At 42.2% G+C, this 22,556-nt stretch overlaps 1 protein-coding gene across 12 annotated transcripts in view; it reads left to right on the top strand.

Annotated features, from left to right (window-relative positions):
- The first annotated feature begins 1,766 nt into the window (after positions 1–1,766).
- NPAS3 (neuronal PAS domain protein 3) overlaps positions 1,767–22,556 on the top strand; it is a 634,645-nt gene continuing 613,855 nt past the window's right edge. For 3 of the 12 annotated variants that reach the window (XM_083611866.1, XM_083611870.1, XM_083611871.1), the window contains exon 1: positions 3,979–4,305. In XM_083611866.1, coding sequence (XP_083467992.1) covers positions 4,148–4,305 — 158 coding nt within the window. In that variant the 5' untranslated portion in view covers positions 3,979–4,147. Of the gene's footprint in view, positions 4,306–7,070; positions 8,460–22,556 lie in introns of those variants that run through there. The other 9 variants (XM_083611867.1, XM_083611874.1, XM_083611876.1 and 6 more) reach the window with 6 other exon arrangements.

Here is a 22,556-nt window from a genome sequence, read left to right on the forward strand (position 1 = left end):
CTAAATTAAATTTCCACACTGGCCTTTATCCAAGGATCACAGGGCAGTTTACAATATAAAAACACAAAAATACATAATACAAACAAACACAGTGCCCCCTCCAGTTTAAAAGGACATAAATTGTTTACTTAGCCAAAGGCCTAGGAGAAGGAAAATGTTTTTGGATGGTGCCTAAAGATATGTAATGAAAGTGCCAGGCAAGACTCCCTGGTGAAAGTATTCCATAAATGGGGAGCCACTGCAGAAAAGACCCATTCTCATGTTGCCACCCTCTGAACCTGCCACGAAGGGGGCACATGACGAAGGGCCTCAGATGGCTCACAGGCACAATTCAAAAATCCACTCTAGGGCAATACCTTCATTTGACAATCAAAATGTCACAGCATCCTAGGCAAGCTTTCAAGTTCACCATAACTCTTCTTCAGTCTAGATGGTAAACTGAGCAAATGTGGGGCTGTAGGGGCAGGGGAGAGGTGATGAAGCCATCTCTGGCTATGCACACATTAGTGGCTGAACACGCAGTGAGGTTGTCTCCACTCCACTCCACCCTGGCATTTTAAGCTGCATTTTTATATTGCTGTAAACACCAGAGAGTGGGTGGGGATGTTTGCACCTGTGCATTGCTTATTTGGTTTCTCTGGATCTGCAGCTTCTGGACTCCTATCCACAAAGCTGTCATCTGTGTGTGTGCAACAGCTGTCTCAATTTAACTGTGAAGTGAATGTGGCTTATGTTTTCAAATTGGATGGAGGCTGGCTTGAGGGCAAGTGCATCAAACAGCAGCATTTCTTAAGAAACGACTGCACTGTGGTTAACATCATGTGAACATGGCTTCAGACACCAACAGTGAGAGCCCACTGGAGCCAGAGTAAATGGTGATGTACACACAGCCAAAGTCTACATCTTGTAAGTGTGTTAGGCTGGAATGAGGTATGAGGCAGCAGACATTCAAATGAAGCTGTATTAGGTGCTGTTTGGGTATCAAGTTGCACTGAGGTTTGCAAACACAAAAGCCAGCTGTTACCAAAGTCTGTCCTCTATCCCGAGGCAAAACATACAGGGTTTTTTTTTTATAGATGGGCAACAGGAAACAAGATACTTGAAGTAGTCCTTGTATAAACAAAGGCACAGATTCGTTTTAGGTGGAGCACTAGGGAAACAACAGCCAAATTAGGTAGCTTTGCCTAGCAGTTGGAGAGAATTAAATTTATTAATTTATTATTATTATTGTCAATAGAAGTTCATTCTTTAAACCAAAATCGGTCTTTGCATACAGACCATTGCACATCAGTTCTGGTGAAAATTAGGAAGGAGTGCAGTGCAAGAGAAGAAATGTGCATGGGCTGAAAGACAAATGCATCACTTGAAGGTACCAACTCAGATTCTCACGACTCTGATATCCCACAACTGAAATGTGGGGAATATGCAAACGTATAGCTTCGCCTCCCATGAAGATCTGAGGCGGTGCAGTCCTAGGAGAATTGTGTCTTCCTGTATGTTTGTTCTTATTAAAGGTAAAGGTACCCCTGCCCGCACGGGCCAGTCGTGTCCGACTCTAGGGTTGTGCGCCCATCTCACTTAAGAGGCCGGGGGCCAGCGCTGTCCGGAGACACTTCAGGGTCACGTGGCCAGCGTGACGAAGCTGCTCTGGCGAGCCAGCACCAGCGCAGCACATGGAAATGCCGTTTGTTCTTATTACTTTACACTAAAGCATGAAATACAAAAATGTTTTTGAGAGAAGTCTTATGGCAAATTGCAGTAAAATTTGCAAGCATCCAGGTTACCTGACTGCTTGGCCAAAAACTCCCATCTGCAATGGTAATGCTACTGTAAATGGGAGTTTCCACATTGGATAGGCATGTGTCTGCAAAATCAAACCCTTCCATTGCCCCATTCTCATTCAAGACTCTGAAGTGACTTGTTTAGCTTTCCTTAAAACAAATATAAACAATGTCTATATTTTCTATTATGAAAGTTTGCACATATCACTAACCATAGTTTGGCTCATTGTTTTGTTCAAGCTTGGGCTCCTTGAAAAACCACCAACTCTAATCAAAGTTTGTTCTTGGATGTAAATATGGTTTATCTAAACCACGTGCCAAAATTCAGACCACATGCTAAACCAAACCATGGCTTAGCTCACAGCAGGAGGACTGGGTAGGCGGGGAGCACACAAATTGTGATCTCCTCTCCTGGAAACAGCAGGTACACATTTGGCAATTAGAGAATTAGCTACCACAAGCGTTGCGTGGGCGAGTAAACCAAACAACTGTACTCCAGCGATACGCACAGACTGACCGGCCAGGAGCCACAGATTGTGCGTGCAGACAATAAAAATAAATCAAATCCCGCCTGCTTGGGTGAAACAAGACTTCCCCAAATGACCGTCCGTGTGGATAGTCTTCCTTCTCCGGGCAAATGCTTTGGCACAATTGCACGGATGGGCTGAATGGGCTAAGCAAAGTGCAAGCGCGGAGAAGGAAGGAAGAAAACGGAAGGGGCTCGGAGAAAGACCCGGGACTGCAGTGCTTCTGGTCAACGCCAGGGGAGTCTCTCCGCAGCTTGGCGAGGAGGACCTTTCTCCCTTTGACATCCCTCGGCTCCCCGCGAAGGGCAGAGTGGGAAAGGCACGAAGCGTGGGGCTGCGAGCGCGGCGCATTCCAGAGGTGCTGCCCCCTAAAGCGCCTTTGCGAAAGCTCCGCGCGCGGCGCCGGCAGGGCAACCCGCCATTCAGTCATTCCCCCCCCCCCCGGCCCGCTGCGATTTGCGGTGTGAGTTTTTGTCTGCAAAGCGACAAACCAGAACAAGCTTTCAGGGGGCGGGAAGAGGAATTTGACTTTGCCCTCGCACTCCGTCGCCAAGGAGCGGCCAGATCCCTTCGAAGCCCCAAACTCCTTGGCGGGGTCCAAAAACGGGGAACTTTTCTTTGTCCCGGTGTAGGATGGCTACGTGAGTCACTGAGGCTGCCCGGCATGCAGAGAAGTGCCGGTGTCGAGCGGCTGGTGTGGATCGGCCCGGGTTAAGGGGACGGCGGCGGGCTCCGCCACGGCTGCATGCAGCCCAAGCAGCGAGCTGCCTCGCTCGTCACCACGCTCCTTGCGTTTGGCGAGGCCTTTCTTTGCGCCGCGCCGCGCGGTATAATTGATATGTTGGCAGAAGAGACAACGCGGACCGGTGCGTCCAGCGGGCAGCTAGGCGAGAGGCAGGCGCGCGCGCGCGCGGGCGCGCACCCCCACCCCACCTTCCCAAGTTTGAGTAGCAATAACAGTGGCGCACACTAGGAGGGCAGGAGAGTCACTTCCCTATAATAGAGAAGCAACTCTGCCGTTGCACAAAAGCCGCGCGTTTTCTCCTGGGTGCAAATCAGCCCTTCATAGAGAGCAAAGACAGAAGGCGGCTGGGGGGGGGGGTGGAGAGGAGGAGAAGAAGAAGAGGAGAGAGGGAGGGGGAAGGCAACGCTAGTTCCCAAGAACTTGAGCTAACGGCAGGCTGCTTCCTCCTCCACTCGTCTTTTCTTTTCTCTTTTTTGGAGAGGGGGCTCTTCTCCTCGCCGCCACTTCTTTCTCCCCCCCCCCCGCCCCAGCCCTGTCGGTTCTGGCCCATAGCTCCGCGGTCAGCGTCGTTCTTGAGCAACAGAGGAAACCCTCCAAGACTTTTGCGTTTGGGGGGCGGAGGAGGAAGAGAGGAGGAGGGGGGCGGGAGGCAATATTTGCTGCCCATCGTTTTCACGGCCACGCGAAAGTAATCGCGCGCCCCCTCCTCTCTCTCTGCGCTGTCCCTTCTCCGCTCGGATTCCTCGTTCCTGGACTGTAGAGATTCCCCTTCTTTGATTCCCCCCCCCCTATTTTTAAATTTTTGCAGCCTTCCCTTCCCGCCGAATCCTGACACGTTGCATGTTTGCAGATTGGTGAAAATACCTTCCCTCTCCTTCTCTCCCCCCCACCCCGCTTTTCACTCCCAGCCCCCCCCCCGCCCGCCTCAACTCAATCTCAGCCCAGCCGCTCAGATCAAAGCGCCGTGCCTCCCTCCCAGTGGCCGCCGCTCACTAATGGGATTGCAGTGTGCCTGGCTCTGCTGCTGCAGCCGCCGGAGGGAGAGGAGCTGCTGTACCTCTTCGCCGACACTCGCTGGGTGCTGAGCCGCGGGGATGATCCGGATCTTCCCGGATTTCAGCGTGCAGGTGACTGCAGCTGCGGCCGGCGGGGCGGCGGGAGGAGTGCCGGCCGGTCCGGGCATGGGGAGAGCCAGTTCCGCAGCCAACGGGAACCCGCAAAACGTCCAGGGCATCACTTCCTACCAACAACGGTAAGTACACAGCCCCCAAAGTGTGCGTGTGGATTAGGCTTCCTCACTTGTTTTTGTGCGTGTCTTGTGTGTCTTTCTGTGCTCGTTTGTTTTTAAATTTTAAGAAATCACGTCTTGCTTGCTTTTTCTTTTTGAGGGGGGTACCCAGACACTTAAAACAAAAAAGGATCTTTTAAAAGCGGTGCCCAGAAATGTTCCTGGAGCTTCGAAAGCAACAATAACAAAAAAAGGGGAAAGTGAGATTCATGGCAGCTCAAGGGCTGAGGATCTTCCACTCCTGCTGCAAAGTTTGGGATCCTGTCTGCTTAGCCTCCTTCCTCAAGTAGGGATTTCTCAATGTCAATGCCTTGTGCAAACCCCACAGCATGGCAGCCAAGAGGTATAATTGATCACCCTACGGTGATTGATAATTTGTTTTCAATTGAACAAGATAGAGTTTTCACTTGGCGTTTCACCCTTTGCAATTCCACACTTTTATTACAACAGTATTAGCATGTCACCTGTTACTAGGGGAAAATCTATCAGGAAACCTTAAGCGGGCTCAGCACTGTGGAGTATTCAACTGAAATGCATTCTAATGCAAATTTCCGAGGTTCACAGACAGCTCCTTTAGGAAGGAAACATAACCAAGTTGGCTTAGGCAATAAGTCATAGTGAAGTTTAAGGACCTTGCTCACCTTTTCACTCTCCCTCAACCATTCACAGACAGGTGGTAATGTCAACAGGACCTATAATTAAATGGCATTCCAGTCCTTTTTTCCTAATAAACAATAATGCTTTTGTTTGCTTTTCTTTGTCACTAGAAGATCACAGCAAAGATGCAATGATAAAAAGGGAGCAAGAGACTAATTTTAGACTGCACCCTGCAACATTATTTTATTCTTTTTGGTGCCTTCTAAGTTGCTCCAACTGTTAAGTGTCACGATAAATGAAATATTAGATGAGAAGCTCAAGGATGTGTGCAAACATAAACAACTCATACTTTAAACTTAAATTTTGAAGTTCACTGGTTTGGGAACTCTTTAGAACCACCAATGTTTATATTTCAACCATTAAAGTTTAGACTATGACCCCACTCTGTCCATCATTATTGTGACAGACAGCTGTTAGGGCCAAGTTTGGGGAACACAGTTTGCTTTTAGTAAACTGCGTGCTGCTGATACTTCTGCACATTTAGGATAAACTCTTGAGATTCTTGAAGTCATCTCAAGAGACGCTAAAGCATGCTCAGAGCCTGTGAATGTTTGAAATTCAAAATCAGTGTTGTTTTGCTTAAAGCAAACACAGGAATTCTTTATATAAAGTAAGTGCTGTGTGACAGATATAAAAGATAGATAAAATTTGGTGTAGCTCTAGCCTTCCTTGGTTTCCGAATTACAATTTTTTGTCACTTGGAGAATTCTTAAAATTACAGAGGAAACCTCTTTAAATAGGAAGCACAGTGTAAGAATCAAAATAGTTTTGCCTCTGAAGGGGGAAGTCATGGGTCAGAAATAGCAGATTAATTTTTACACAAGTGCAAGATCCTTCCTGAGAAATTATGCATTGGAAAGAATATATGCACCATCTCAGTTTATAGTATTAAAACGTAAAATTGCCTAGGCTGTAAGGAGTTAAAGGGATGTAGTCACCTCTAACCTGTAGCTATTTATCCCAACTAATGCCTATTTACCTGGGAGTAAGCCTCATTTAATTTATAAGGATTTACTTCTGAGTAGACATGATGAGGACTGCACTGTAAGTCCTATGCACACTTTCATGGGAATTAGTCCTATTATACTCTGTGGGACCTACTTCCAAGAGCTTAATTTAGTTAGTATAGGTTCATTCTTTTGCAATTCAAATTTATATTCCAAGATTCTTCCCTTTCAAAATGCACAGTAAAATAAAACCCTTAAAAAGTTCAGAATATTAACTCTGCACAGGCAGATGAAAAGTGAGTTGTATTCTTTCATTTGAGCTATTAAAAATACTCTTCCATGTGATTCTGTGAAATTGTTCCAATAAGGCAGGAGGGTATTGCTACTTCTTCCACACTCATTACAAAAGCCAAATGACACCTGTTAACTTTATTGCTTTTTAGTAGGATAGGGGAAGTTAAAGGGTGTTCAGAATGCCTCCATGGAATCCTGTAAGATCAGAATCCTCCAAACCTGAGTTTATAGGAACAGCATTTATATTCTGTGACAAAATAATTAGCAGGTCCCTTTCTACGCAGATGTACTTCCTTACAACTGTTTATCTCTAATGATTTTTGTGTGCCGTAATGCAAAAGAAGGACTCCTTCTGATGGGTTTGAATCAGAAGAAGGTGAATGAATAGTGTTTCGGGGAGAGAGACAGAAGCTGTTTGTAGAGTTCCAGGATGCAAGCTACTCAGGCTGGTTGTATCTGCTTCTCGGAGTCCTGAGGGACGTCAGGCAGGTCAAACTCGCTGCCTCCTGTGGCAGAGATCATATTTTTGGGGTCACTGACTGCGCCCTGCAGCCAAACTTTCCAGCACTTTGCAAACTCCTTATGCAGCCATCCTCTTACTTACGCATGTGTGGATTAGTTGCATTCCTTTTAATTGCCTTCAAAATCCAGCTGGAACACCTTAGATTTTAAATGGTCTGATTGCCCTGCTTTTGCTTGAAAACTTAACTTTTTGTTACTCCAGGAAGAAAAGCAGGGGGCTTAACACATTACTGACATGGAACTGCTTTTCAGCTGACATTCGGAAAATACATTCGGCAAGTGCCCCCTCCCTCGGGCTCTTAACTTAAAAAAAATTAAAAATAACCACACCATTTCCTCAACTATGCTCACTCCCACCCTTTATTTCACACATTTCCTTTTCAAGTTTATAAACTGACACAATAGCAGTCCGTATTAAGCACAGAGTGTGAACTTTCCCTAGGAGGCCGGGCGATCGCTGTGCCACGAGAAATACGGTAAACTGTACCTCGCGATGGATTGCTTTTGCACCCATTTCCGCGCAGTCTCGCGTCCGCTCCGTAGTATTACGGTAGTTGGACGGAGGACAAGAGTCAGACGCATGTGCAGCCAGCCTGCGTAGCTGAAAGATGTCATTCCATCCTCCGTGCACACACACGCGCACATGCTGTGTACATAAAGACACGCACGTATGCTAATAGACGCATAGGCACCCAGATCTGTGCACACTAATAACACCCCCCTCTGCATGTGCATATGCATACATATGTATGTAAGTAGTGCACACACACAGATATAACGTGTGCACTATGTACCATGCAAAGTACACTCTTCCTATCCCTTCTTTTGACCCTGCCATTCCGCGAATGCGCGCAGCCTGTTGCCAGAATCCGTCCCCAGCCGCCAAGCGAGTGCCTGTCTGCGGCTCTCCAGCCTCCCTCTCTGTCTCCCTCTCCTGCTGCCGCCGCCGCCTGCGCTGCTCCAGAGAAGGAAAGTCTGCGAAACTGCAACTGAGTGGCGTTGTTGCGCTGGCAGCGGAGGCTCTCGCGTCCCTTTGCACGCAAGGAGTCAGAGCGCTCGGGGCCGGCGAAGCAGCAGCTGGAAAATGCCCAGAAATACTTTCACAGCGGCCAAGCGCGGGGAGCCCTGACTTCTCACTTTCCCGCCCCCCTCCCCCGGCCATGGCCTGGCCCCGCGCTTGAGCCGGTCCCGCGGGCTCTCTCGCTCTCTCTCTCTCTCTCTCTCTCCCACACCTGCCGGGCGATGCCAGCCGCCGGGGTGCCCGCCGGGGCTGCGCGCCTTTCTCCGCCCGCCGCGGCCGGCCGCTCGTCGCCGCGCCTGACATGCCTTCGGAGGCGGCGGAGCCTGGGCTCTCTCGGAGGCTCGTCGGCTTCTGGACGGCGGCGGCCCGGGCCCCAGCGGCGCTAGCGAGCGAGCCGAGCAGCGAAGCAACAACCTGCGCCAGGACCGCTGCGCCGGGGAGCGGGAGCCCGCAATGCATTGGCCTCCGTACTTTTCCTCAGCCTGCCTGCCTGAGCAGGGCCATTGCCGCCGCCGCCGCTCCTGCTAGACACAACACCACACACCAGGAGGGGGAAAAGTAAGGGAGAGAGAGAGAGAGGAAAGGGGAGAGAGGGGGAAAGGAAAGGAAAAAAAAAAGCCCAGGAAGATGGCGCCCACCAAGCCAAGCTTTCAGCAGGATCCTTCCAGGCGAGAACGGTAACACTTTCTCTGTATTGAACCTGAGGCGGCAGCGCCTGCCTGCGTCTGGGGCGCCGCCGCCGCTTGCAGCCTCGGGTCTGGTTTGGTCGGCTTCCATGCCCGGGAAAAGGAGAAGCGGAGGGAGGGGGTTGGCGGTGGAGGAGGAGGAGGAGAGGAGAGGAGAGGCAGGCAGGCGGCGGCGGCGGCGGCGACTCTCCTCAGCCTGCAAAGCCCCGCTCGCGCTGCTCGGGAGTTCCTCTTGGTGCATGCATATTTGTCTGCTGCTGCTGCTCACACAGACACAGCAGCACACTTGGCTAGTCTGGCAGCAGCAGCAGCAGCAGCGATCCTGCGCCTCCCCGCACATTGCAGGAGTCGGTGTTTGGCGGGAGGGAGGGAAGGAAGGAAGGGGGAGTGAGGCGGAATTCCCGGGAGGCAACTTTTCGGCTGGATGGTCTCGGCGAGGAGGAGGAGGCGGCGGCGGCGGGGCGGCAGGGGGAGAGGCGGGGAGCTTTCGCCAGGCCCAGCGTTGCCTTGTCGAAGGGCCGATTGGGCTGGTGCGGCTAGGCCGAAACGGAACTGGCCGGGCTCTTCTTCGCAACTGCTGGGGCAACTTTAGGCGGAGGCGCCTGGCGACAATTCCGCTTAGCCCTTCTCTCTCCTCCCGCGGTTTTTTTTTTGGGGGGGGGGCGGGGAACCAACCCCGAGGTTGGCGTTTAGTCTGTCGAACTTGTTTGCTCTAATGCGCGGTCAGGGGAGATGCTCTGGCAGAGTTTGCTGTGGCGGCCGAGGCTAGAAGTGGGCTCGCCTTTGCAAGTCTCCACACTCCTGTTTGCGTCGCGCGCTCTCTTCCCCCCTTTCCCGCTTCTTCCCATATACTTTTACTGCCGTTGCTGGTCGGCTCCGCGTATTGTCGGTGACATGTCTGCGCAGCTGTCATCCGAGTCTCCAAGTGAAGTGTGTCTTTAGAGAAGGGCTCCCTCTCGATGGACAAGGGAATTCCCGGCCCATTGAAAATTAATGGGCACATGGGGCAGCCCCGTTTGGAAAGTAATGGGTACGTGTGGCTGAGCCACTGGAAACAAGGAATGAGTGGGCTAATTGAGGTATGAAAGACCTTTGAAAGCAGGTGAGCTTTCAGGGCAAGCCACCCATGACCTTTCTGCAAGAGCATGCTGATAGGTTTTGTCCGAGCTCATAAAGTTTTAGCCTTGAGTCTGTTGTTTCTGAGCATGTGCAGAGCACGTTTTGGGTAAGAACAACCGGCCTTCCTAGAAACAGTGACAGGGCTTCTGGAGCATAAGGTGTGAGTTCCAGGCAGGGTTGATACTCATCACTTCTCTTTATGCAGAACAATTCCTGCACAAGGGAAAGTGGAGGGGTGCTGATGCGGGGAATCCAGAGAGGACAATTGGGAATGGCATAGAGGTTGCCATGGGTACTGAGAGGCTTGGTTACTCAGAGCAGAATAGTTGTGGAATGATAGCACCCACCACAGCTTCCACGGTACCTCCTCCACTAAGCAACATATTGCAAAGTTTACAAGTTCACCTGATGTTACTGAACAATGCTTTGAAAAATCTGCAGAGCATCGTTTCAATCCTATATGACCAAATGGAGACCATAGTACATAATGGTTTCCTCTTTTGCTCCCTTTGATTTTCCAGTTCTGCTTGGTGAGGAAGGTTCCCATTTGAGATATAAAATGAAAACCGCCCCCTGAGTTGCTTTTAAAAATGTCTAAATATATTATGGGGTGCATAATGATTGATCAGGTGAATGTGAAGAATTGTAGTTGTTGCTTTATGCTGATACAATGTACCATTTGGCTTTAAAAATGTGTACTGATCGGGAGAGTATAAATGTAAATATGTCCGCTCCTTGGATTAAAATGGGTATTTGAGGGTGCCATCTGTATCAGCTGAGCTAGTGCTTGGAATTGAGCCGATTTCATATTATTTTCTAAATAGGTTTAAATACAAACATTCTGCTTTTGTTCATTCTGTACTTAGTGCTTTGTTTATAGTATAAGCTGTTGCATCTTGTACCTCAAGCTATATTTGGATATGCTCATGATGGAAATACATCATCTTGTTGAAATTTATGGAAATCAGAGGTTTAACGTCCCTTTACTTCTCTTTAGCTATGAAAATTCTGTGTTTTCCCTCCAGTGACTGTAAAAGCATTTGTGTATTACTAATAATGTCTTTAGCAGCATGCTGGTTTCCTGCACATAGAGTTGTACATTTGAGAGGGGAGGAAAGCCAACACATAAATACCAATATATGCTGTCATCCTTTCAAGCACCCCCCTCACCAGAGAGTCCTGTTCCCTCCCCCCCCCCCTTTATGAGCCTAGTACTATATTAGTAAGAAGTGTATTTGCCGGGACAGCTTCAGTAATCTCTCCAGCAGAGGCATATTTGTGTGCCATTTTGGGATTTTTTTCAAGATAGGAATCTTGAAGATAGAATTAATTTCTAGGGGAAACTTCATAGCCTGTGCATGAGTGCTTTCTTTATCACCTGTCTCCATTTGGCATTCGGAGAAGGTAAATCAAAGTGTGCGATTTGTTATTCTGCTCCACTTGAGAGCTGTACTAAATAACACTTGGTCTGAAATTCTGATTGAAGTTGTAGGAGGATATACTGTATTTAATTTAATGCCCTTTAATAGCATATTCTTGTTCAGCTCTGATGCTGTCATCTTAAAGGTTGGATCAGAGTAGTTATATCCTGTAGGGAGTGGGAGGAGTAATAATTTCAGCAAGGGAAGTAGCCTACATGCATGAAACGCCAGTAACCCAAAGCTTGGCCTAGTGTCCACAACATTGTTTTATGCCTTGAGGCTTAACTTGTTGTCACTGTGTACGGCGTTCCAGCTATTTTAGGATTTAAGCGAACCTGAGTTGTTTCTTTGCAGTGGGGGGAGAGGCTCTGCTTAAGATATGATATGTCAGGCTATTGGCTCTTAATGTAAGATAAGTTAAAAATGCATTTGTTTTTAATTAAGCAAATGCATAGTATTTTCTTAGTACACAGTCCATACTTTACTTGGGTTTTGCATTCAGAAGCTTAAGTCCAGTTTCTCTGAAACTGTACGGCCTCATCCTGCACATTGTTATATGCATCACTGCTGCAGTTTTATCAATCCATGCTTAACTGGAAGCTCCACTGGAGATAGTGCTACTTACACAAATAGAATTGGGCTACTCACGCCATTGAAATAAGGAGGTCTCTGTGTACAGAACTGTAGGGTAAGCCTCAGTTTAATGCACACTTGCTTGGAAGTAAGTCCCTTGACAATCAGTAGGGTTTACTCATAAGTGTGGTTAGGACTCTGCTGCTAAGATATTAAAAATGAATTCATTATGCAAAAGTCCAATATTCACAAATATCAGGATATTATAATTGGTGAGCTACAGATTTTTTTTTTTAAAAAAAACAAAGACTAGAATTCTTTGTTATTTAGCAACTATGGATAATTTTCAACATTTTTTGGTCATTATTTGAGAAAAAGTTTTTGAACTTGTTGCATTTACTTCTACAGTCTTATAGACAGAAAATGGTTCAAAAGAACCTAGGATTATCCAGCTTTGTGGAAATATCCAAGGATGTTAAATTCACACAATTGTAATGCATGTGATATGCCAACAGTGATTTGTAAAGCATATCACTGTGTTATGCTGTAAAGTAAAGACTAAAAAAAAGCTCCCTTCATTTTTTTATATTTCTTGCTAGAGTATATGCTTAAACACAGCAGTGATAAATGATGATATGCATTGTCTAACACTTGCTTTTATATAAATAGCTCCAGAAGATTGCTTAAATGATAATCGAAAATATGAAATAGGGTGGCCTTCATATCACAAGGCCAAGGGTCTACAAATGGAAAAACTGAAATAATGAAATATTTCCAAGGCAACAGACTGTCAACAAGAACAGTAATGCATGGGCATATCATAGAGGTACCAGAGAGGATATTAGATCTTATAGCTCTAGAGCTAGGAGTTATAATGACCTTTATTAAATAGAACCGCCCACATTGCCACAATATCTCTGATTCCTGATTTATGGATTAGCAGTTGCACATTTTGAAACATGCTGCCTATATATTTTGTTTACTGCATTCATACTTGGGTTCACATAGTATTTGTATGAGCATTGATCAACATATAGTATGTGATTTTAGCAGCTAATGAGATTTAATCATACAGGTTTTTGTCTGTATTTTTCATATCCCAAGGTTCTGTAACAAAAAAAGTTACAGCTATATAGCATGTGGTTGTTGTTTTTAAATCTTGATACGGAAATTTCAGGACATATTGGAATATAGTAGTTAGCATCCCACCTGGGAATAAAAATTCCCTATGGGCAAGTTGCATGCTAGATCCTAAGCTATTTCATGGCATCATGGTGTGAGATGGTGAGCAAGTTAAACTTCCTTTGAAGTTTCTTGCTAGGTTGCTATAATAATACTTTTACCTTTTAAGAATTTGGTGTTCTGCTTCATTATTAAATTATAAAGCAGAGCCACTTCAAACATAGGCATTGCTGGAATATCGTTTTGCCACTGCTTCCATCCATCTGCTTTAAGTGTAACCTATTGTTTTATAAAATGCTTAGAGGTTTTGCTGCAATTGAGCTATATATACATTTTGTTAAGCAAATAAAAATACTGTCAATGTTTTATTAGAAAAGTACAATTGTAAAACTATTATGCCCTATGTAGTTTTTAAAACTGGTAGTTTGCATGTAGGAAAGTCTGTATCCTGAAATATTTTAATTTGCCCTGGAATTTCATATCCTTCACAGTAACTTTGGTAAAATTCTGTATGTGATGGAGCCATTTTATTAGTAGACTGTGAACTGCTAGATGCACAATAATCAGAAATTACTTTTCACCTGTTAGTTAACGTTTAGACTTCGTTTTAGCCAACATTGATATAAGAAAATTGTCCATTGCATAATGGAAAGTTTTTTGATGTTAGTGTTGGTTAGGAGCCGTTTTGATTATATCCATCTAATTTCAAGTGTGGAGGAGGGGACAAGCATGAGGTGCTCTAGTGGAATATTTTGCATGTGTGATAACACATGAGACTTTCGCCTATGGTCAATCAATCTGAATATTATACCACAAGTTGCTGTCTTATAACCCATTCCCTTGGAACTAAATAGCAACAAATTCAGTAGAGCTCATCAGTACTTTTCTTAAGTATTTGCAAAATACAGCTGGATACTTTATAGTTGATAAGGGCTTAAAACTGATAATTAAAATGAAATGTTTCTATGTTGTTCAACCTGAATAGAATAGGATATTTTGTAACACCTTTTGCTTTGATATAGATTGCTTATAGTTAGAATGAGATGCTTGAACTATTGATGCCTAGAGACCTTGATAGGGTAATCATAATTTGTTGTAATACCATATAAATTTGCAGGAGGATAACACCGTATGGATATGAAAGCTGCTGTATCAGATGTGACTGCAACATTGTTTTGTGACCAGTATGATCAGTAGTTTCACAATATATAAAGTGCTTTTGAATGAATAGTTCTCCTGTGCCCTTTATTTTAACAGGACTTTGAGTGAAAGTATTCATTAATAATTTATGATATGGTTGTGTATTACACTGAAATATACACTATACTGGGAATAGCGTCTTCTTTTAAACTTGAAAAATATAGGCCCTCTTGCTGGGACTATACATTTAAGCTCTGTTGTCGTTAAAGAAAAGCCAGAACTAACTGAGTGCACACGTTTGGTAGGAATAAACTGTTTACATATATCACATTTTTGTTCTTCAGCTTCCTATATTTTACTTCTTTCACAAGGTTGATTTCAAAATTCTTGTTTGCTGCAGCCATTGTGTATGCATTTAAACTCTCAAATTTGTAACGGAACTTTTAAAAAAAGATGGAGTGCTGGTTCATTTAAAGGAAGAGATTTAATCTTCTTATGTAAGTTCACATTTGTTCCATTTTTGCATAGAGCAAAACTTCTATGATACTGAGTGAATAAATTCCTTATTTTACTTAATCTAACCGTTGATCAGAGGCACCCAGAGTTCTTTAGAGCTACTTTAGGATTCTTCACCTCTTTTTTTAATAGAAAGAATGATTTAAGTTTGTTTTGTTGTTATCATAATATTATCATCATCATCATCATTTATTTTGTTTATGACTCATCCTCCCTTGAACAGAGTCCAGGGCAATGTATAACAAAAGATAAGCAATGCAGTTACATCAGTGATTAAAACAAATACAGGAGTAAATTATTCACAAAGTAACAGTCATTAAAAACAGAATTCTCACATTCCTGTTTAGGGCACATTACAGTATTACACAGAAGAGGCCTGCTTGTGGTCTGGATCAACTGAATTCTGTCTGCACAGGGCAGAAAATAATCTCCGCTTACCTGGGGCTCTAGGAAGTGGCGTTTATTAAATAGAACAGCCGTGGCTTGGTCCAAAGCGACATTTTCTTTCCCCCTGCAACCATGGGTGGGACACCCAGCAGCTCCCCTTTCAGCCTCATTGGGCTTGGCGCCAAAATGTGCGTTTGAATGGAAACTGCATTTTATGTCTCACCAACCATGGATAATCAAGGTGGGTGTGGGGGCAGCTCTCTGATTGTGGAATTCTTCCCACCCCCAAAGGTGAGACTAGTTCTGTCCCTGATGACACTTAGGTAGACAGCAGAAGTGTTCTTTTTCCATGTGGATTTTACAGGTTTTTAATATATGCATTCCAACTTTTCATTGAATTTTTGTGACATACAAAACATGCAGACACCGAAAAAAGCAAGCAGCCAATAACAAAGTAATACAGTGTTGCAGACTGAAATAACAACAGCAAACCGGTATACCAGATTGCAATCATACTTCACTGAATATCAGATGCTATTTAAATAGCCCAACCTTAATGAAGAATGAGAAGCCAAAGGGATATGGGAGAATCCCTCCCTGTTAATATATTCAAGGAAGGGAAACCAATCTGCATCAAAATTGTCAGATTTAGCCTCTCCCCAGACCACTGTGTCTGGTCAAGCGTTCCAACAAAGTGATGCTCCAGACATTGGAGAGCCATGCCTCAAATGGTAAAGTGTCAGGAGACTTGCAATAATGGGCAATAACTAATCTGGCAGCCACTAATAACATGAAGACTAGGTTTTATGTGGTTTTTAAATATATGATGGAAGGTTTTAACTCTGTTTTGATTAGAAGGTTTTGTTGTTGAATAACGGTGAATTGCATGGTTGTGCTTTCTTATGTAAACAGTTTTGGGGGCACATTTTAGGGCTGAAAATCATTACAAATCATTATAAATCAAACTGAAATAAATATACAGAAAATTAATTGATTTGGTTAAATGAGAAAGTACCTGGTCGTGAGGGAGAGAAGTTAAGATACTAGCCAAGATGAGGGATATTTTGATCAAATTTAATGGATGCTTACTGGAAAGTTAATATTCCTTGTAGGAAGATGGAGTACTAATTGTCCCCAGTTAGTGACATGACATAGGACCGGGGAATCTACTTGTACCATTTTCTCTGTTCACTGCTATGCCTCTTCAACAGAAAACAATTAGACCTGGTACTGTTTGGATTCAACTGAAACCCCCAGCAGGGGAACATTTCCCAGGACCTGTAATTGCTGATCTTAAAGTGGTTGTTCTTGAAGAATGAAACCTTGAAGAGGTATTACTGTGTGAAATTGCTGAATTACAACTTAGCAAGAAGTTCAGTTATATCACCTCTGGATTGAATTGAGATACTGGGCTTTTATCCAACTGCTGGTGTTCATTCACTTAGCTAGGATGTTTGTGTTGTGTTATCAATTACAGCTGCTGTGAAGTCCCTGTGTTTATTTTATATACAATTAAACTTTTAACACACTATATTTTTTGCATTTTGTTACCATGTGACCTACTATTTACATTTCCCACCCTCTAGATATAATATACATTTCTTCAGTAATATAGTATACAAATCTGAGACTAAATAAATCAAAATACAACTAATCATATGTAAATCCTGCCTTTTCTCCTAGGGTGCTCAAGGTAGCATCACCACAGTCTCATTTTATCCTCCCAACCCAAAATGTAGTTGTATGCATTGTGTATGAATATCATAATACCCAGTTCATATGCAGCTAGGGGTAGGGAAATATATATATTGGCTACAGGCATGCAGACATTTATGCAGAAGGTGAACTTCACCGTAATCAAATTGAGGTTTCAACAAAAATATACAGCACACAGACTGGGTCCACGCTTATTCAGCATAAATAAAATGCTTACCTTCTGCTTTTTCCCATTTGTTGGCTTTTATGAAAATAAAGTGCATGGCACCAACGAGAGGTTTACCATGGTGCCACCCTAATGTTATCTGAATTGTGCCCATTTGAACAAAGCTCTAAACATTATGGGAAAGGATGTCTGAAGTCCCTCCTCTCATGTGAGTCTAATCAGTGCGTGAGTCTAATCAGTGCTTTTGATCTTTATCAGAAACCTTACTGTATTTCCCACTAGAGACTAGGTAGGGCCTTTTTTGTGGTAGCACCCATGTTGTGGAACTTCCGCCGTAGGAAGGTCATGCTGGCCCCAGCTAAAAATTGTTTTACATGGCTTTTGATGGGTTTTAATTTCTGCTTTCTGCTTTTGTTTTAATAACGGTTTGTTAAATTTAAATTGCTGCCTTATATTTTGTTATCTTGTATTTCACTTAAGAGGGCCTTGTGGGCAAAAAAGCAATTCATATATATTTTAATAAATAAAATAGCTGATCACATTTGCAGCAGCTCCCTTATGAATTAATTGTTTCTATATGGTGTTAGAGGGCTGTGTCAGACTGTACTATTTCGTGGTATGGGAAAATTCAAATTGCTATTCCTCAGAAACCAACTCTTGCTTGAATCCCCTTTTCGGACACTGAGACCTCACAATTAAACCTTGTCAAATTAAAGGATGAGAGGAGAGATGTAGATACTTACCTGAAAATTCCCAAATAGTTTTGCTGTAAATAGGAGCAAATTTGAAAAAAACCATGATATATATTTAATCAGTTAGAAACAGTGAAGGGGAATGATAAGTGAAACACTCATATGCATTGCTGGGCTTGATATCTATCTGTCTATCATCTATATCTATCTATCTATCTATCTATCTATCTATCTATCTATCTATCTATCTATCTATATCTATCAACTTTGTGATTCTTTTCAATTTAAAAAAATGTAAATTGTGGAACAGCTTGGTTTTAGTAACCTGTATTTTTAACCAATGAGTTTCCCTAACACCCCACCCCCCAGTGCTTTAAAAATCTGCATATGTATCCATAGCAAGTGACTAATATTTTTGGAGGTCAGTGATTATGTGAACTTATTTGTAGGGCTGGTAGGTCCCTATACATGAAAAAAAAAATCACAATCATATCAGTAGAAGGTTGGGTTGCCTTTATAGTTTCAAAATCCTGAAGAAAATAAACTGTTGTCCACTATTTGGAGTATATATTTCATGTACTGTATTGTGAATAATCTGCCCTAAAGTTTATTTTATTTTTAAAAAATCTCTTTAGCACTTGGCAGGATTATAGAGACCAGTCAGTTTACTAATGCTTTATATAGAGGCCTGCAAGGTTTTTCATCTAGAGAAGAGACAGTCTCTTCTCTGGTCATGTTCCAACCGGTGGCTAATTCTGCAATGCTGGGCAAGGGATCTGGAGATATATTAGGTCCTCTACTTGAGAGCAGGAGAGCTAATAATCACATCAGATACACTAGCTTGTGCAGGGAAGCCTGTATTCTGCTGCAACAACTTAATAAACACTGTTCAGTTTCTCAACAAGGAAAGGAAGACTTAAACAGAGGATTGGAGGCTCCCCCAACTTGATAAAATTGTGGCTTTTGTGGAATTGTGCATTTGTGTAAATTGAAAAGTATAGATTTGTCATTCAAATTGCTGGTAATGGTTAATATATGCTTGAGAACGAGAACGCAACATTGACATTGTACTTTATATAAACCAGAGGTTTTCATTGCTTCATTTCACACCCTTGTCTATTCATGCCACTTAAGCTTTTGAATCTCACTTGGATTAAAGTTCACGTTTCTGGTGCACTAGCTTAAATGATACAGTTTGTTGTAGAATTACCCTTTTAAATTTGAATGCCATTTCAACATAACTGTATAATTTGCTAAGTTTTGGAATAAAAGTCTTTTTTCCCCAAGGCAAGAATAGGCTTGCAGCATTGTAGAGAAACACAAAATACTCAACCACTTGTAGGTAATAGTCTTTATAGGTCAAGGTGGAGGTCAGTGGAAAGGGCTGAACGACTGAATGTTTACAATATTGGCTGTGGGATAAAAAAGGGACTTTTGTAGAGTGTGTTGTTTATCCCTTAACCTTCATAATGGCACAAAGTGGCTGATCCTATTTGTGAAAAGTATCACTGGATACAGAATTGGCTGCTATGCTTCAGTTCTGTATAAACTATAGGTTCACAAAGAGATTCTGAAAACTGGTATTAATGAATTAATGCTTTGTTTGTAGGAAACAGAGAGGACCATAAACCTGCCAAAATAATTTTAATGTCAATATATTTGCATTCTTCATATATTTTTTTCACTGACTGTAATATTTAACAAAGCATATGTTTCTGGTATGACACCCAATCGCTTTGTTTCCTCCCCTACATTTTGGCAGCATAAATGAAATAATTGCATTCAAATGCTATTATTTGAAGATTCAAAGTTTATATTAAAAGTATTTTACTTGACTGGATGTTTACTTTAATAACCATAATGTTTCATGGTTACTTTGTAAGAAACATGTTTGCTATGTAAGCAACATTTACTTGTGCTAAAGAGGATTATTTTTATTACTGTATTTACTTGAATCCAATGCTCACCTTTTTTGCCCAAATTATGTTGCAAAAATTAAGGTGCACATTAGATTTGATGGTGCATTAGACTTAAGTAAATACGGTAGATCTTTACATTAATATATATTTTAAAGATATTATTTTAAAAACTAAATAGACAAGAACATGTATACTCCTGTAAAGAGAAAATATTTGAAATAAAAGCAAGTAGTTTTGGTTTATACCAGTATATAAATCAGTAGGGGAGGGCATAGTTGATAAATTCTGTAATTTAAAGTGGATTGCTATAATCTGAGTTCCTTGGGGGTTCAGATGTACATATGGCACTCAGTGCACCAGTTATTTACTGTAAGGAAATGCTATTCAGGATTGTAGAAACTATGTTGGATCGAGGCTCAGTTATACTTAAAGCAGATCTTTTGAAATCAGTGGGGCTTGTCATTACTAAAGTAAGAACTGTTGGTTTCAGTGAACCCATTGTGTATGAACGAGAGCCAGGGAGTTTGTGTGATATGCACAATGCAGAGAAAACAAGCTATGCTGAAATCCCGCTAGAAATAAATGACACATTAGAGATAAAAAATTAAGCACTAACGTAAGCTGTCTGATTTAACTTTGCTTTTCCCAGGCGCTTAAAAATTGTTGTGGTCGAATACTCAGAGTTTAAAAGCAGATCTTCCCAATTTTCTGTGTGGTGGGAAATTGGAATTGCTCCACCTCACCAGCCCCCGAGCATTGGAGCCATATTTGATCTGTGTGCTCACCATTCCTCAAAATAACGAGTGCCAGTTTCATAGACTGCTTTTATGCTGGGCTCTCCTTATGTAGCACCCTTTCTGAATCAAACTACTTTTGTACAGTATCTATATATCTATATATCTATATCTATGTCTAATCTACACACACAAATCACAGAAGTATGTCCTATTGATATAAATGAAAATTACTTCCACATAATAGCCAAAATCAAACACAGATCTAACTTCATGTAAGTCCACTAATTGCAGTGGGTTTCAGTGCCCAAACTCTGTTGCAGGAAGTGGCTAATCTATTAAGAATCCAGGTTGTCATATTCTGGCTTGAATTCTGCATTTGTATGATGGAATAATGGTATACAAGTTTTAAAGACAAGATACCAGTTAAGGTGGAATACAATTAACATGAAGACTTAATTGGTGCTTAATTGTCGCTAGTTGCAACCATAATCTGAGTTTACCTTTGTATTCCAGCTGCTATGGTCATACTGTACAACTGGAGTGCTTGTTTAATATCCTGGAAGCATATGCATGACCATTGATTGCAACAGAATTCTGGACTAGATAGATACTTTATTGTTCAGGGTTGTGTGTGTATTATATTATATATTCCTCCCCATGCTCAAGATTAGAAGATCCGTACTGTACTGTATTGTTTCTTAGATCAAGAATCATGGTAATAAATTAGATATTTATCTAGATCCATACCTAAATGCTGATGTTGTCTTGTCTTCACTTCAGTACTTTCAACTGAATAGACATCTGAATGTGCCTCTACATCTGGTGTAATCAGTCATAAGCAACCATGCAAACATCTACAACTGAAGTGGGGTGAACATCTTTCCCAGAACACCTGATAGTTAGTAGTTGCTGATCCTTGCATTATTGCATCCGTTTCCAGCAAGGCAAACTTTTCAGGATCAAGGCAACAGTTAACAAGTCATTGCAAGTAGTGTTTGCAGTAACTTTTAACAAATCCAGTGTGGCAATCTATGAAAAGAAATTGAAATGACTAAGATGCTTCTCTAATTTGTATTCTGTATTTGGTAGCCTTGAAAAAGTATTATTATTTTTTACTTCTGGGAAAGGCAGCTAGAATTTATTTTGTCATAGCTAAAGCTTTCCCGTTTAACGCTGATTGTACTGACAGAAGAAATAAATAAAAGACGATAAAGTAACAGTTCTGGTTTTTCTCTTTTTTGCCATACAATGCTGTTGGCACTTCTAACTTAATTTTAGTTATGAGGAACACTAATAATTTAAGTGTTATACAGTATGAAACAAATAATAGATAGATAAACTTTATCTGATGAAGCATTGAAGCATTCTGTGCACTTTATTTGTTACAATCTGTTTAAGAGAAAAAATAGCTTCCCCTTACTAGGTTCCATTAAACACAGTTGGACTTATTTCCAAGTAAATATACATAGGAATGTGCTGCACATGTCTTTATTTTTTAGGTAATGTTATAATTTAAATACCTGCTGTGAAATCACTTTTTGATTTTTTTCTTTCTTTCCTGATGTTAAGGGAAAGTAGGCTCATCTTTTTTCCTTTTCTTTTTCCTTTTTTTTTTTGCAGATTTTTATTGTTCTGTGTAAATGTAATTTGTTAATCCTGTGAAATTTGTCATAGATAAATTTGCTTGGATTATCTTGTCAGTACCGTATCTGCATTCTTTTGTTCATTGCTTATTCATAATTTAACAGTCTGGCAGTGAGCCTTTTTGGGATGCTCACAAAAGATATATGACCTCTACCAGCTGCTACTCTAACCTGCAGAATGCACAGCAAGACATTAGGAACGTGAGGATTCCTCTACTGATTAAAGTGCTCTTCATTTAAACAGTCTGTTCATAAGAATCTCAGGAATTTCTGTGAATAGCTCTTTCTTACTTTCTTTTTTCCCATCCCCTTACAATTAGTTTTAACTCCCCATCCCCTGAGTTAAAGAAAAAACTAATAATTTCTATACTAATTTGATGGTAGCCCTTTCCCCCCCCTCCAATGGGAGTTAGTGGAATTATAAAAATTAAAACTATTGACAATGTAGTTTCTTTTAAAGTTAAGTGTATTAACAGAACTCCCTTTGTTATGATTTTAAGCCTACAAAGACTTCCTTTGACATCTAATGTTGTGTTGTTGTTTTATGCTGGTTTACATAGAAGTTGCCTGATTTAACCCTACTGTCACCCAGGCACTTGCGGATTCTACTGTGTGAATGCTTCGTAGTGTACAATACACCAAAAACGTAAATAGAATGTTGCTTAAGGTGTAACAATACTCTAGTACTAGCCCACTTTACATTTTTTCACATTTTAACTCCCCCCCCCTTTATCTGTAGATCATCTTCTGAGTAATGGCTAATTTTCACCTCCCCTTTGTGCTTGTCCATGATTCTAGTTCAAAATAATTCATGGCTAATCCATGCAGTATTGGTTCATCTTCATCACTTTTTTGTGATTCAGGGCCTTCAAAGAGC

Source organism: Podarcis filfolensis, assembly GCF_964270895.1.
Source record: "Podarcis filfolensis genome assembly, chromosome: 1".
Lineage (NCBI taxonomy): Eukaryota > Metazoa > Chordata > Lepidosauria > Squamata > Lacertidae > Podarcis > Podarcis filfolensis.